General features: G+C 47.3%; 1 protein-coding gene across 1 annotated transcript in view; it reads left to right on the forward strand.

Moving 5' to 3' along the window:
• The window catches only part of LOC105886348 (leukocyte immunoglobulin-like receptor subfamily A member 5), a 22,441-nt gene extending 7,822 nt beyond the window's left edge, over window positions 1-14,619 (forward strand). Inside the window, 6 exon segments of the mRNA XM_023507976.1 lie at window positions 3,438-3,492; window positions 3,638-3,883; window positions 6,162-6,185; window positions 6,404-6,456; window positions 12,580-12,925; window positions 14,561-14,619. Coding sequence (XP_023363744.1) covers window positions 3,438-3,492; window positions 3,638-3,883; window positions 6,162-6,185; window positions 6,404-6,456; window positions 12,580-12,925; window positions 14,561-14,619 — 783 coding nt within the window.
• Window positions 14,620-14,998: the final 379 nt, after the last annotated feature.

Here is a 14,998-nt window from a genome sequence, read left to right on the forward strand (position 1 = left end):
ATATGAAAACACTACACTGTACCTCATGTTTTCATTAATGTGTACAGCTATCATTTAATAAAAAAAGGAAAAACATGTATATGAAAACACTACACTGTACCCCACGTTTGCATTAATGTATACAGCTATCATTTAATAAAAAAAAAAAAAGAAAGAGTGCACAAAAATGTTCAAACATACTAGACAAGCCTAAATAAACTTAGGTTTATACTCAAAATGAACTGTAAAGGACAGTAAGGAAGTGATCTTGACAGGGGGAAATTTCAGGGCAAGCTGTTAAGTGAAAGGAACAAACTAAAAAAAGAGAAATAAAATGGGCCGCGCCTGTGGGTCAAAGTAGGGCACCAGCCCCATATTTCAGAACCCGTATGGTGGGTTCAAACCCAGCCCCAGCCAAAAACTGAAAATAATAATAATAATAATAATAATTTTAAAAATAAATAAATAAAGAGAAAAAAAAAATTGTACTGAAGAAAACCAGATGCTGATTCAAGAATCATGAGAAAATAAGACAGCCCAGAAGCATCAGATTATTTTTTTCCCTCTCAAATTTTTATTCTTTTTAAAATCATAACTGGACATTAATGAATTTATGGGGTACAATGTGCTGATTTGATATACAATGTGGAATGCTTACATCTAACCAATTTCGCATCGGATTATTATTGAAGAAAGAAACACAAAGGATGGGTCATATTTCACAAGCATTTAAGTGAGATTTCCTCTATAAGTGACTAAATGTTTCTCTCTCACTTCTTTTTTTTTTTTTAAATTAAATCATAGCCGTGTACATTAATGCAATCATGGGGTACAATGTGCTGGTTTTATACACAATTTGAACTGTTTTCATCTAACTGGTTAGCATAGCCTTCACGGCTCTCTCACTTATTTTAGGAGTTCTTCCTTTATGCTGACTTTGGCTACTCTGATGATTATATGCCTTGGTGAGGTTCATCTTACAAAGAGTATCACTCAGGTTGCCTCTGAGATTCTTATGTCTGGAATTTTTAGCAAGGCCAAGGGTGTTTTCCAAAGTGATTCCCTCAAGTGGATTTTCCAAGTTTTTTGCCTTTTCTTCTCCTCCCTCAGGAATACCCATAACTCATAAGTTTGGTTGCTTCCATAATCCTGGATTTTCCAAGGCTTCATTCATTGTGTTTTATTCTTTAGTTTTGTCTGACTGAGTTAATCGGAAAGATCTGTATTCAAGCTCTGACATACTCCTTCTACTTCATCAATCCTACAGGGTGTCCCAAAGGTCACCCATAAAGTCACTATACATAGGAAAAACAAGAGATGGTAGCTACATGTACCTTTATTTATAAAATATTTGCTAGAAAATTTTACAAAATCTTTTCTACATGTTGCCCACCTCTTTGTACAATTTTGTAACTCCCTAGAAATCGATTATGAATTACAAAGGATAAATGACAGCTTTCCTGTGGAGAAACCTGGTCGATGCCGAGTTTACCAAGCTATCAAAGTAAGAATCACTCAGGACTAATATAAAACCAATATAATAACAATTGCACAGCCACACGAACAGTAAAACACAAATATAGTTGTGAGGGAGAGGGGAGAGGTGGGAGAGGGGTGAGGGCAGGAGGGAGAGCAATAGGAGGGATCCCACCTAATGTGCACAATGTGAGGGTGTTCAGCATGCCCCCTCGGTGAAGGGCTCAACTACGACTTGAATTTTACCTCAGAAGTGGGAACAGTGTAACCCTCATATTAATTTAAAATTAAAAAAAAAAAAAAAGAATCACCAGTAAGAGGACAGTGTCACTTGAGTACTGTTCCACTCACAAACGCATAGCCTGTACCTAATCACCCAGTCAGAAGGTGTCCCTGGACAAACCTCTTCCCTTGAATCCTCTCACCGCTTCTTCCTCGGCAGAGCCCCTTCTTCTCTATCCGTCCTTCGGCATCTCCAGCACTAGCTGTGACCAACAGCTGTGAGAAAAGACACCTTCATACCCTGGTATGAAGGCATACCCTTCATGCTTCCCTTTTAACAGGATTCTATGACCTCGGAGGACAGGGACATAAGCACAGACCCCTGGGGCGAGGCCAGAGGCAGCACCTTAGACAGAGACCATCATGCTCTGACCCTCCGCCTTAGAGCCAGCCCCGGGCGCTGTTCCTCCACGGCGCATTTGGGAAACGTCTGCAACACAGAACTCGGGCTTAGGACAGCAGAAGCGGTTTTCTGAAAAGAAGAAGCCAGGCCCCTTATCTTAGACCAATGTGACATGTTAGAAAATAGCTGCTTTCTTCCTATGAGTTTCATTGTTGAGAAACAGACAGAGGGTGAAGATAACATGATGCAGCCCAGAAGGATGCATGTCAGACTCTGGCGCCCAGAACTGCAAGATAATAAATCTGTGTTGACTTAAGCCCCGAAGCTTGTAGTGATTTCTTAGCCCCGCAGTAGGAAGCCACCACGTTGGAGATCTGCTTATGATAATCTGAGAATTATGATAATCTCTGCAAATTCAGGGTTTCACTCTATTTGGTCAGAAATGTATTTCCATGGCCAGGCCCATGGCACAACTCCATAAACAGGAGTCGGTGCTTGTGCAGGAAGGAGTTAAGACCAGAAAGACAGCAGTTGAAGATCTAAGGAGAACACATTTCTGTCTGAAATATCTTCAGAAAGCCTGGTGCACATGGAAGCCCTGGGGGAACCCGAGTCAAGCTCTTAGAAACTTTCTCTCCCTGTAGAGCAGCTGATGTGACAACTCATGAGGAAAAGGAGCCAGCCTGTGAGTGGCCACACCTTCTGTATCTGTCTGTCCTGCGGACACTGTGGTCTCCTCCATCTGCACAACCATGACCCCCACCCTCACGGCCCTGCTCTGCCTTGGCGAGATGTGAGGAGGGCAGAGGAGGACCTGATCAGAGAGACACCCACACCCCCACAGCCAGGCCTGCTCTCTCTATCTCGAGACCCTGGGGGCTCAGAAGGCTCCTGAGGAGGAGGGAACATACTCAGACTCAACAAATTTCTCACAGGGCCCCAGAAACTGCACACAGGCAGGTAAGTGTGTCCCCAGAGGTCCCACCTCCCTCCTCCTCGCTAGGAACAAGGGGAGATGACAGGGCAGCTCAGGATAGGGAACAGCATCTCTGGGCTGAGTGTGGGGACATCAGGAGGTTCCTGGGCTGAGAGCTGGGATCTGAGGGAGGGATGCCTTGGGACCCACTCTGATTTCCTTCCAGGGAACCTCCCCAAACCAACCTCTGGACTAAGCCAGACTCTATGATCACCTGGGGGATCCGTGTGACCATGTAGTGACCCTAGATGCCCAGGAGTACGATATGTATATAGGGCAAAGCTTCTAGTACAGAGAGAAACCACTGGAACCTGGGAACAGGCCAAGTTCAGCATCTCATCCATGACAGAACACCATGCAGGGCAATATCACTGTCACTAGTATAGCTCTGCTGGCTGGTCAGAGCCCAGTGACACCGTAGAAGTAGTGGTGACAGGTGAGAGGACCCTTGGGGATCCCAGCCCTAGGCTCTACCCTCATGAAGGGGTCTACTCTCAGGGGTGTCTCCCTCTCATAGCCCTGCCTGGCGTGATGCAGGAGGTGTGAGCCCCATTGAGCATGTCTGCCTACTTCTCTCCTAGGAGTCTACAACAAATCCACCCTCTAAGCCCTATCAAGCCCTGTGGTGACCTCAGGGGGGAATGTGACCCACCAGTGTGGCTTATGGCAGAAATTTGACAAGTTCATTCTGACTAAGGAAGGACATCAAAAGCTCTCCTGGACAGTGGACTCACAGCCTCCCTTCTATCTGCAGTCCCAGGCCCTTTTCTCTGTGGGCCTTATGACCCCTGGCCAGATGCTACGGCTATCACAGAAACACCCCTCAGGTGTGTTCGGAACCCAGTGACCCCCTGGAGTTCCTGGTCTCAAGTAAGGAAGTTTCATCCTACCCTGTTCATTTTATGACCCCCAAAATATCACTGTGAAACTTACTTCCAAGGGAGCTCAAGGTGGGAGGATGGGGTGAGGGAGCAAGGGCTCCCAGGTCCAGAGATCCTGAGTGTGAGAGACAGTGAGACTGACAGGGCCAGGACAGGACACTGAGGAGTTGGCAGGAACGAGACCCTGCAGCCCACAGTCAGTCCTTCCCCCCCCCAGTTTGTCCAGGCAGCCATCCCTCCTCACCCTGCAAGGCCCCATCCTGGCACCTGGACAGAACCTTACCCTCTGGTGTCACTGTGATGATGGCTATGACAAATTCACTCTGTCTCTGGAGAGCTCTGGGCTGGGATGGGGTGAGGGGATCTGAAAAAGTGTTATCCACAGGACTTACCCCTCAGAAAGGCAGAGGCCAACAGGGGCCTCTCAGGTGCCCCACCCTCTCCATCATCACCTGCATCCTGAAGACAAAGGTGGGTGGAGTGAGGGTCTTGAGGAGGCCAGTAGGAGGAGAGTCTGAGTGAGGGTGCAGGCTCCACAGGTAGCAGCACCCCTTCCCCTCTCCCTGTACTCATTCTCAGTACCCTCTGTGCACCCCAGCCCCCACCCACAGAGCCAACCTCAATAGCTGGTGAGTCCCAGGGGTGTCTCAACTCAGGAAATGCACAACCCTCCTCCTCTTCATCCCTCAGGGAAACCTTGGCACCTCACCATCCTCTTGCCCTTATTTCCAGGACCCTCTATGCAACCCAGCCCCACAGCTACAGGAGCAACCTCAGTACTTCCTAGGTCACTACGATATCTTGTCTCAGAGGGAGCCAGGCCTCTCCCAGGGCAGTTCTGAGTCTCTTGGGATCTCCCTCCCCTCAAATGCCCAAGGGTGGGCTATGTCCAGGGGGCTGGGCAGAAATTCAGGGGAACCCCAGGTCCCAGAGTCTGGTGAGGGGTGTGGGTCTAGGCAGGAGAGAGGTAGAGCCCAGCCTGGTGAAGAAGCCGGCTGCAGTGGGGAGTAGATAACCCCAGCCCCTCAGCTCCCTGTCCTGACCCAGAAGACCTGAGGATCACACCTCATCCCAGAGGGTCAGGCCCCAGAGTGGCCAGTAAGGGACTCTGAGCTGGGGGGGGATGGGGAGGCAGGACTGAGTTGTGCCTCAGTTCAGGCTCTTCTGGGGACAAGGACATGGACAAGCCCTTCCCCAGTGTGGCCTCAGTTTCTCTAGGTGTGAAGGGGAGACACCTGGCCCAGAGGGCAAAGCTCCCTCCAAGTCTGGCTCCTGCTGTGACCTCCTGGGAGAGGAGGCCCCAAACAAGCCTCCAGGACCTAGTCCTGCAGTGGCCTGTCCTACCTGCTACCATGACAGTGGGCCTATGCAGGATGGAGAGGAGGGCCACAGTGCAGGGTGTGCAGGCTCTGTCCCTTCATCTCAGGGTCAGCTCTGGAATCGCTTCCCAGGTATGCCGCCTCCTGGCTGGGTACACTGGGGCAGGTGAGTCACCTCTCTGGGCCTCAGTTTCCTCCTCCGTAAAATGAAGGAAGTCCCATGCTGCACAACGGGTGAGGGATGGAGATGGTGATGTAAAGTCCTGACACATGTCTGAATACAGTAGGTGCTGTGTTAATGATGTCATTCCTCACTCCTAAAGTCACTTGGGCCCAAGGCTGGACAGGTCCCTGGAGGTTCTGATCGGAGTGTCAGTAGCCTTCATCCTGCTGCTCCTCCTCGCCCTCTTCCTCTTTCTCCAACACAGGGGTCAGGGCAAACACAGGATCCTGGGTGAGTAGGGAACAGGGACCTGAGGTGGGCTTAGGCACCAGCCACAGGGAGACAGACAAACACACGTGGAGGGTCAGTGTACAAAAGCTGCTCCAGCGTTGCCACCCAGGACCCTCTGGAAAGCACGGACAGAGGCTCACATGCCCAGGTTTAAGCACCTGCTGAGCTGATCAGGGTCCAGCAGTGTGTGTAGTGTCCATGCAGGGGCGTCCCCAGGTGTCCCCTGCCCCTTGAACTTTGGGGTAGGGCAGGGTCTTCTAAACCTGTAGGGCTGAGACTCTGTCCGTCCCCTCCCAACCCAGAAAGAGACTGATCCCCTATGACCTATGGGGACTGTGGAGCTGGCACCCAAGGACAGAAGTCTGAAGCAGAGGTAATTCTCCCCAAAGACCTCAGACTGTACCCACCTGCGGCTCCCTCACTGCCCCTCACCCTCTGTGTCTTCCCCCAGGTTCAGCCCAGCTGCAAAAGTCCAGTAAGAAAACCTCTGTGAGAGGAAGGGAGCTCTGGAGGGAGATGGGGCCCCAAAGTTTCAGTAGCAATGGGGGAGAAGCAGGCTGAGGAGGCTCTGTGCTCAGGAGATGATGGTCTGAAGCCTTGGGGACATCATAGCTGCTCCCTGGATCCCATGGTGGGACTGAGAGGTCCCAAGATATCCTGCCAGAAGACAAACCCTCATTCTGCCCCCAGCAGATGTTACCCTGAAGGACACTCAGCCTGAGGATAGGGTGGAACTGGACAGTCAGGTGAGACCCTTGTCCCTGTCCAGGGCACCAAAGGTCTCTTGTTGCCACATTTAATCCAGAGGACACCCCCTGTCCTCCCTTCCCTCCACCCTCAGCATTGTCCCACAGTGGACTCCTTTCCCTGCCTGCTGTGACCTCATACCCTCTGGTTTTCTGTCACCTGTGAGCTCCTCCTTTTCACCTCCCCACCCTGTCTGAGATCTGAGGTCAGAGCTCACCCAGGGCTCAGAGGCTGCATGAATCACTGAAGCACCCGAGTCCCCTGCTCTCCTTTATTCCTTCACCTCGCAGTGTTCCCTGGGAGCTCAGTCTTGATCCGGCTGGGGGCACTGCAGACACAGCAGAGAACACAGATGCCCTACCCTCCCTGTGCTCACCTGAGCAAGACACAACAGGCACATACATGCATGGTGTCCTGAGTACAAAGCACCATTAGGGAAATAAAGGGAGAAAAGAGCAGAGTTTATGGGGAGTGGAGTCCATCTGGGTTAGGAGGGGAGGGCTGTCTGATCAGTCCTCTGAGAAGGAGTCTGAAAGGAGAGGATCACAGGGATACCCAGTGCACAAGCACCTGCAACACAGGAAACAGCAAGTGCAAAGGTCCTGAGTCAGCAGCTTTGGCAGGAAGATGAACCTGGACTTGGAGCCAAATGCACAGAGTCAGGGTGTGGGAACAAGAGGTCAGAACTGCAGGAAGGAAGCAGCCAGGCCTTCCAAGGCCTTAGGAAGTCCCTGGAAATTTCATCAGGAAAGTAACAAAATCAGTCATTCTGGGAACAGTGTGGAAACTTCACTAAGGAAGGTCAAGTGGCATCAAGGAGACCCTATCACTCTCTCCCCAACAGAGCCCACATGACAAAGATCCCCAAGGAGTGACCTATGTCCAGGTGAACCACTCCAGATTGGGATAGGTAGTGACCTCCCCACTATCCAGGGAATTCCTGGACATGCAGGACAGACAGGTGGAAGGGGACAGGCAGGTGGACAGTCAGGTGAGTCTTTCTTCCCTGGGCCCCCAGGACTCTCCCCTCCTCAACCATGCTCCTTCCATCTTATTCTCCCCCCCCACTGCAGGCTGCTACATCTGAAGACCCCCCAGATGTGACCTATGCCCAGATGCACAGCTTGATCTCAGATGGGAAATACTTAAACTTCCTTTGTCCCCGGAAGATGCTGTCAAGGAGCCCAGCATGTACGCTGCTCTGGCCATCCACTAGCTCAGGAGGGACCCAGACCCCACACACTGCACAGAGACAGGGAAGGTCTAGGAGCTGCCCCAGTGGACATGAACTAGTGAACTCCAGCCTAGATCCCTAACAAAGACCACCAGGGGGTCCAGGGAACTTTTGGGACTCATCTGATTCTGCATTGGAGTTCCTTAATACTCAGATCTACATTTTGGAAATAAAGCAATAGATTTCTCAATAATCAATGAGTTAAATAAGAATATAAAAATAAAAGTGAATGTTTAGCACATTGTACTACATAAATGCATTAATGTACACAGTTATGATTTCATAAAAAAGGGAATGTTTTCAATTGACTGATAATATAAATATTACATATTAATATGTAAAATTGGAAAACAAGAACCATGAATGATTAAATTACAAAAGAAAAAAATCTAAAAATTAATTACCTCAGCTATTATATCAAGAATTCCAAATGAAGGTATAAAGAAGGAATTAACAATGATAAGAGGAGCTTCTAATGGGGACAAACAGAAAATGCAGGAGCCAAGCTCTGTAACTCATGTCAGTGATCCCAGAGACTGGAAGCTGACAAAGGAGGACCATTTGAGCCCAGTAGTTTGGGACCAGCCTAGGATATATAGCAAAACCCCACTTCAATGGAAAATTCAGGAAAGCCAAAAAAGTCTATTCTTAAAAACATTTATGACATTTATACATCCTAGCTAGCCACAGTGAGCAAGGACAAGAAAGCAGACACACATTTCCATATGGAAAAGAAATAGGGGGCAGTACTACAGACCCTACAGACATTTTCAAAATCTAATAACAATACAATTGTAAGCCACTCTATTCCAATATACCAGAAAATGCAGATAAAATGGACAAAATGTTCTAAAATATAATTTACCTAATAGACATAAGAATAAATAGAAAATGTGAATCTTTATATGTGTATATACAGAGGGTGCCAAAAATACGTATACAGGTGGCAGGAAAGGAAAAAACTATTAAAATTGTATACCAATAACACTTGTTATTATGTATACTGTATCTTGTATCTCTTATAAGTCAAGAAGTCAAATAAGACTTGAGTATTACAATTTTAATACACTTTTTCCTCTCCTAACATGCATATACATATTTTGCCAAACTCTATATTTTTTGTCTTCATTTATGGAAAGCAAAAGTGGCTTAGTTTTTAATAGATCAGTATAATTCAATATATTAATAGAATAAACTTTTAAATTATTTCAATAGATATAGAAAAGCTTTTTGTTTGAATATATTTTCATATGCTTGTCTATTCGTATGTCTTTGGAGAAATGTCTATTCAGTTCCTTTACGCATTTTTCAGAGAGGTTGTTTGTCCTCTTGTTTTTGAGTTGTTTGAGTTTCTTATATACTTAGGTTATGATCCCCCATTAGATACATGCTTTGCAAATATTTTCTTCTAGTCCATGAATTGTCTTTTCACTCTGAGATTGTTTCCCTTGTTTTCCAGAAGCTTTATAGTTTGATGCTGTCCTATTTGTCTATTTCTACATTAGTCACTTACGTTTTCAGAATCATATTCTTTTTTTTATTAATCATAGCTGTGTACATTAATACTGACATGGGGTACAGTGTACTGTTTTTATATACAATGTGAAATATTTTCATCAAACTAGTTAACATAGCCTTCATGTCATTTTCATAGTTATTGTGTTAAGACATTTATATTCTACATTTAGAAAGATTCACATGGACCCTTGTAAGATGCACCATAGGCATGGTCCCACCAATCATCCTCCCTCCACCCATCCTCCCCCCTCCCCTCCCTATCCTCTTTCCCCATATTCTTGGGCTATATTTGGGTTATAGCTTTCCTATGAACACTATAAATTAGTTTCATAGCAGGGCTGAGTACATTGGATACTTTTTCTTCCATTCTTGAGATACTTTGCTAAGAAGAATATTTTCCAGCTCCATCCATGTAAACATGAAGGAGGTAAAGTCTCTTTCTTTCTTTAGGGCTGCATAGTATTCCATGGTGTATATATACCACAATTTATTAATGCATTTGTGGGTCGATAGGCACTTGGGCTTCTTCCACGACCTAGCAATTATGAATTGGGCTGCAATAAACATTCTGGATTTTGCACAGACCAATGTTGTCTGGGAGTTTTTATCCTATCCATTTTAAGTTTATTTTTGTATATGGGATTATAAGGATCCAATTTCTTGCATCTGCACGTAAATAGTCAGTTTTCCCAGCACCATCTATTGAAGGATTTACCCTTTCCCAGTTGTGTGGCAACTTAAAAAACTAATTAACCATTAATTACCCCCAAGTCTTTGGGTGTGTTTCTCTGCTTTCTGTCATGTTCTATTTATCATTTGTCTGTTTTCATGACAGTTCCATATCGTCTTGATAGCTTTGGCTTTGTAGGCAATTTTATGAACACATTGTTTGATGTCTCCAGCTTTCTCCTTTTATCTCAAAGTTATTGCTGCTATTCAGAGTCTTTTGAAGTTCCATTCAAATTTTTGGATTTGGTTTCTTTCATTAAAGAATGTTATTAAAGTTTTGATAAGGATGGCATTGAGTTTGTAAATTGCTTTAGCAAAGATAAATATTTTAACAAAATTATTCCAATCCACGAACACAAGACAGCTTTCCATTTATTTCTATATTCCTTAATTTCCTTTAATATTTTATAGTTTTCAGCACAAAAAAATTGGTACTAACCAAGTTTAACCTCCTTGGTTAAATTTACTTCCACGTATTTGTTTGGAACTATTTTAAATGGAATTTGTGCTTGATTATTTTTTGGATATTTTGTTGTTTGTGTATAGGAATGTGATGATTTCACTACACTAATTCTGTATTCTACAACTTTACTAAATTTATTTATTAGTTCTAACAGTTTTTTGGTTGAGTCTTAGAGTTTCCATATATAAAATTATGCTGCCAGCAAGCAAAGACAATATTACTTCTGCTTCTCCAATTTGAATGTTTTCTACATCTTTTTCTTGCCTAATTACTCTAATTGCTCTGCCAAGAACTCCCAGTAAACTTCTGTTTACTATGTTAAACAGAATTGGCAAGAGCATATACCTACACACAAGGATTCACTCATCCTCTTCCTTTAGAGAAGACAGGCTTTGATTATTCTGTGACTGGACACTGAGTCCGCACATATATGCGCATATGAGCATGTGGGTACCCGGGGGAGGGTTGGTAATGCTCAAGGTCCCATGGCAGTGACAGTAGATATTTAAACAGAGATCAGCTTTCCCCTTGAAACCGTAGTGCAAACCCACTCGTTGTCCCTAAAGCTTGAAAGCAGGACCACAGGAGGAGGAGAATTCTAAAAAAGGAAACAAGAGTCTCAAGTGGGCAGAAATGAATCAAGGGCTGTCTCCAGGAAAATGAGGGTGGAAGCTGCTGCTAAAAAGAATTGGGAAGTCTTCAAAGGGGACTCATTGGTAGAATAAAAACCCCAAGTCCAGGGCAAGAAGAGTCATATTTTCTTCCCTTATTTCCTGTGTGTTCACCTTGTGCTCCTGACCATACAGCAGCTCACCGTGAGCTACAGTGTCACATGTTCATGGATCTCTGCTGGTCTGAGTCAGCTAACATGAAGCTGCCCCTTCCCTGAAGCGTCTCCAGGGCTGGTGGGATGACTAGCTGTGGTGGGGACCCCACCATGCTGGGCTAAAGGGTAGGCTGAAGAAGGGAGGGGACCCCATGGGAGCCCTGAGGAGTGAGAGGTCTGTCTCACCCTCACTTGGAAGGAGCCAACAGAAGAGCCACCAGGTCTCTTTGCTGCTGCATCCTGGTCCTCAGTGAGATGAGGACAAATAAGGCAGGTGGTGGATGTGGGTTGGGGAGACCCCATTTCTATCTGAAATGTCTACAGAGACCCTGGTGCTCACTCCAATCCTGCCCTGGAGAAATAAGAACTAAACTCCTGGGGAGGGGGGCAGTTCCCCTTCCTGTGAGCTGCAAATGTGCCAACCCCATAATAGGAAGCATTCAGCCTCTGAGTGGCCACACCCTGTATGTCTGCCTGTCCTGAGGGCACCGTAGTCTCCACCACTTGCACAGCCTGGACTAATAGGAGGAGACACCATGCTCCCCACCCTCACGGCCCTGCTCTGCCTCGGTGAGATGTGAGGAGGGACAGGGGAGACCCTGGACTAGGAGGGAGGGACCTACCCTACCCCCACCATCCCACAGCCAGGCCCTGCTCTATAGGGAGACCCAGGGGCTCAGGAGGCTCTTGGGGAGGAGGCTACATGCTCAGCCTTCAGGAAACAAATTTCTCTCTTCCAGGGCTGAGTCTGAGCCCCAGGACCCACGTGCAGGCAGGTGAGTGTGTCCCCAGCTGCCCCAGGTCCCTTCTCCTCACTGGGGACAAGAGGACACCCCTGGGCAGCTAAGGATGGGGAATAGCAGTTCGGGGCTGACTGAGGGGAATGTCTGGGAGGTCCTGGGCTCAGAGCTGGGATCAGAGGGGTGGGGATGTCTTGGGACACAGCCTCTGATTTCCTTCCAGGGAAACTCTTCAAACCTACTCTCTGGGCTGAGCCAGACTCTGTGATAATCCTGGGGAGCCCTGTGACCATTTGGTGTCAGGGGACCCTGGATGCCCAAGGGTACCATCTGGTGAGAGAGAGAAGACCAATAGCTTCAAATATGCAGAGCACACAGGAGTCCAGAGACAAGGCTAAGTTTTTCATTCCATATATGACAGTGCACTATGCAGGGCAATATCGCTGTTACTATCAAAATCCTGCTGGCTGGTCAGAGCCCAGTGAACCCCAGGAGCTGGTGGTAACAGGTAAAAGGACACTCAGGGGTCCCAGCTCCCAGCTCTGTCCTCAGGAAAGGGGTCTGCTTTCATGGGTGTCTTCCCCTCACAGCCCAGCCCTGGAGTGATGTGAGAGGTGTGAGCCCCCTTTCACATGGCTGCCTCCTTCTCTCCTAGGACTCTATGGTAAACCCACCCTTTCAGCCCTTCCGAGCCCTGTGGTAGCCTCAGGAGGGATAGTGACCCTCCAGTGTGCCTCACAGCTGGAATTCGACATGTTCATTCTGACTCAGGAAGGAAACCACAAGCTCTCCTGGCATTTTGGACTACATGGACACCCCCATGGGCAGCCCCAGGCCCTGTTCTCTGTGGGCCCTATGACCCCTGGACACAGGTGGATATTCAGATGCTATGGCTATAACAGCAAAATCCCCCTGGTGTGGTCAGAATCCAGCGACACCCTGGAGCTCCTGGTCTCAGGTGAGTAGGGCCCATCCTTGCCATGGATGGCTCAGGGCCTAAGACAGGTCACCAGTTGAGCCCCTGGGGGATAATGGGGCAAGGAGAGCCCTGGACTGGAGCAGAGACACTGAATGTGTGAGACAGAGAAGAGATACAGAAAGGGAGGGGACAGTGAGAGTGGGCGGCTCATGAGGAGAGACACGTCTTCACCTGGCTCCTCTCTGGCCCCTGCCCCTCCCTCAGGGACCACTTTAAATGCCATCTCCATGAGAGACCTTCACTATGACACTGTCCAGGATGGACCTGCCTCCTTCCCTCCTGTTGGTCTCTCTGTGTCGCTGTGTCTGTCTCCCTCTCTCTATATGGACACACATCTACATCCACAGACCTACAGTGTTACCTGTGTGATACATTTTACATGGATGTGTGTATGTGCACAGTCGTATTCTGTGCCTGCGGCTATAGAAATACTTGAAGCACGGGTGACTGATAAACAATAGGAACTTTTCCCAAGATTATGACACCATCAGGTTCAGTCTCTGGTGAGGGCCTTGTCTCTGTTTCCAAGGTAGTACTTTGAATGGTGTGTCCAGCGCAGGGGACAAATTCTGTGTCCTCACATGACAAAAGGGACAAAAAGGCAGGAAGGTAGGCTGGCTGGTTCCCTGCAACCATTTTGTAGGGGTCCTAAATCCCTTTTAAGGGCACAGTGCAGGACATAGTCAGCTCCCGAGGTCCCACCTGCTAATGCTGTTGCACTGGGGTTAAGTTTAAATATGGATTTAGAAGGGACAAAGAGACTCAACCCACAGCATATTCAGTCTGCTGCTTAAAGTCCCATCTGTCTCATTGGCCTTGCTCACTGGTATGTGCCTACAGTGTGCTCTTGATCCACTCACTGCATTCACACTCTGGGCATTCAGAAACACACATGATAATCCACTGACTCAATATCACCATTCGGAAAATAGATCTGCAAGTGTGTGTTTATATTAATATGTACATATGTACAGGCAAGTGTGTTATATATAAAATATATATCTAATACATATAAAATACATATATAAAAATATATGCGTACTTTACAAACACACACACATATGCATCTCATTGTACATGTTTCTCACTATTGGAGAAATTAGTTGACAAAGACTTAAATAGACGATGAGACCCCAGGTGATCTGGCTGAGGTGGGGTGAAGGAGAGGCAGCCTCAGGCATTGACCCTTTGTGGTCTTGACCTTCAAGAGCCCCAGAAATCCAAGCCCAAATCCCCGAGGCCTGGATCTTCAGCTACTGATAAGTGGAGACTCTCATCCCCAGATGTATTAACTCACATGGTCCTGTGTCTCAAAACTAACAAGGAACATTCAAGAGCTCAACTAGACCTGTGTTGAAGAGAAATTTATTCCTGTGTCTTGGAGCACAGACACATGTGTGCCCCAGTGACACAAAAAAGGGACCTGAATACAATTAACACCTTGGGACTGGGGAACTCCAACAATGGGACCAGAGGGGGCTCTGATGCAGCAGAGAAAGGGTTCATTAAGAATCTACAAAGTTACATCATGGGAAGTGGGTGACATAAGAAATGATAACCCAGACAGTGTCAGCTCAGGTCTCCTCACCCTGCCCCTCTTTATCATATGCTCAGGAGCAGCTGAGACCACTAGCCCCTCACAGAACCAGTCAGACATTGAGACAGGTAAGTGAGACACACTGTCAGTCATGGGGCTGGGCAGAAAGGGTCAGTTCCTGTCAGGGGAGGATGTTGTCCTTTGGGAACAACCAGGGACCCTGGTGACTTTGGTCTGCCCTGAGCTCTCTGACCTCTTGTTCTGAAACCCTAGCCCTGTACCCCCAGGATCACACCATGGAGAATCTCATCCGCGTGGGCATAGCTGGCTTGATCCTGGTGATCCTTGGGATTCTGCTGTTTGAGGCTCAGCACAGCCAGAGAAGACACCAAGGTACATCCAGAAGGTAACGCCAGAGAGAGCAATGGACCATCCAGACCGGGAGAGCCTTGGAAACAAATCAGATGCTCCCAGGGGCTTCTGTAAGGAAGTCTGGGGCAGAAGTTGGGGAACTG

The sequence above is a fragment of the Otolemur garnettii genome, unplaced genomic scaffold (assembly GCF_000181295.1).
Source record: "Otolemur garnettii isolate 467f Iridium unplaced genomic scaffold, OtoGar3 scaffold00212, whole genome shotgun sequence".
Taxonomy (NCBI): domain Eukaryota; kingdom Metazoa; phylum Chordata; class Mammalia; order Primates; family Galagidae; genus Otolemur; species Otolemur garnettii.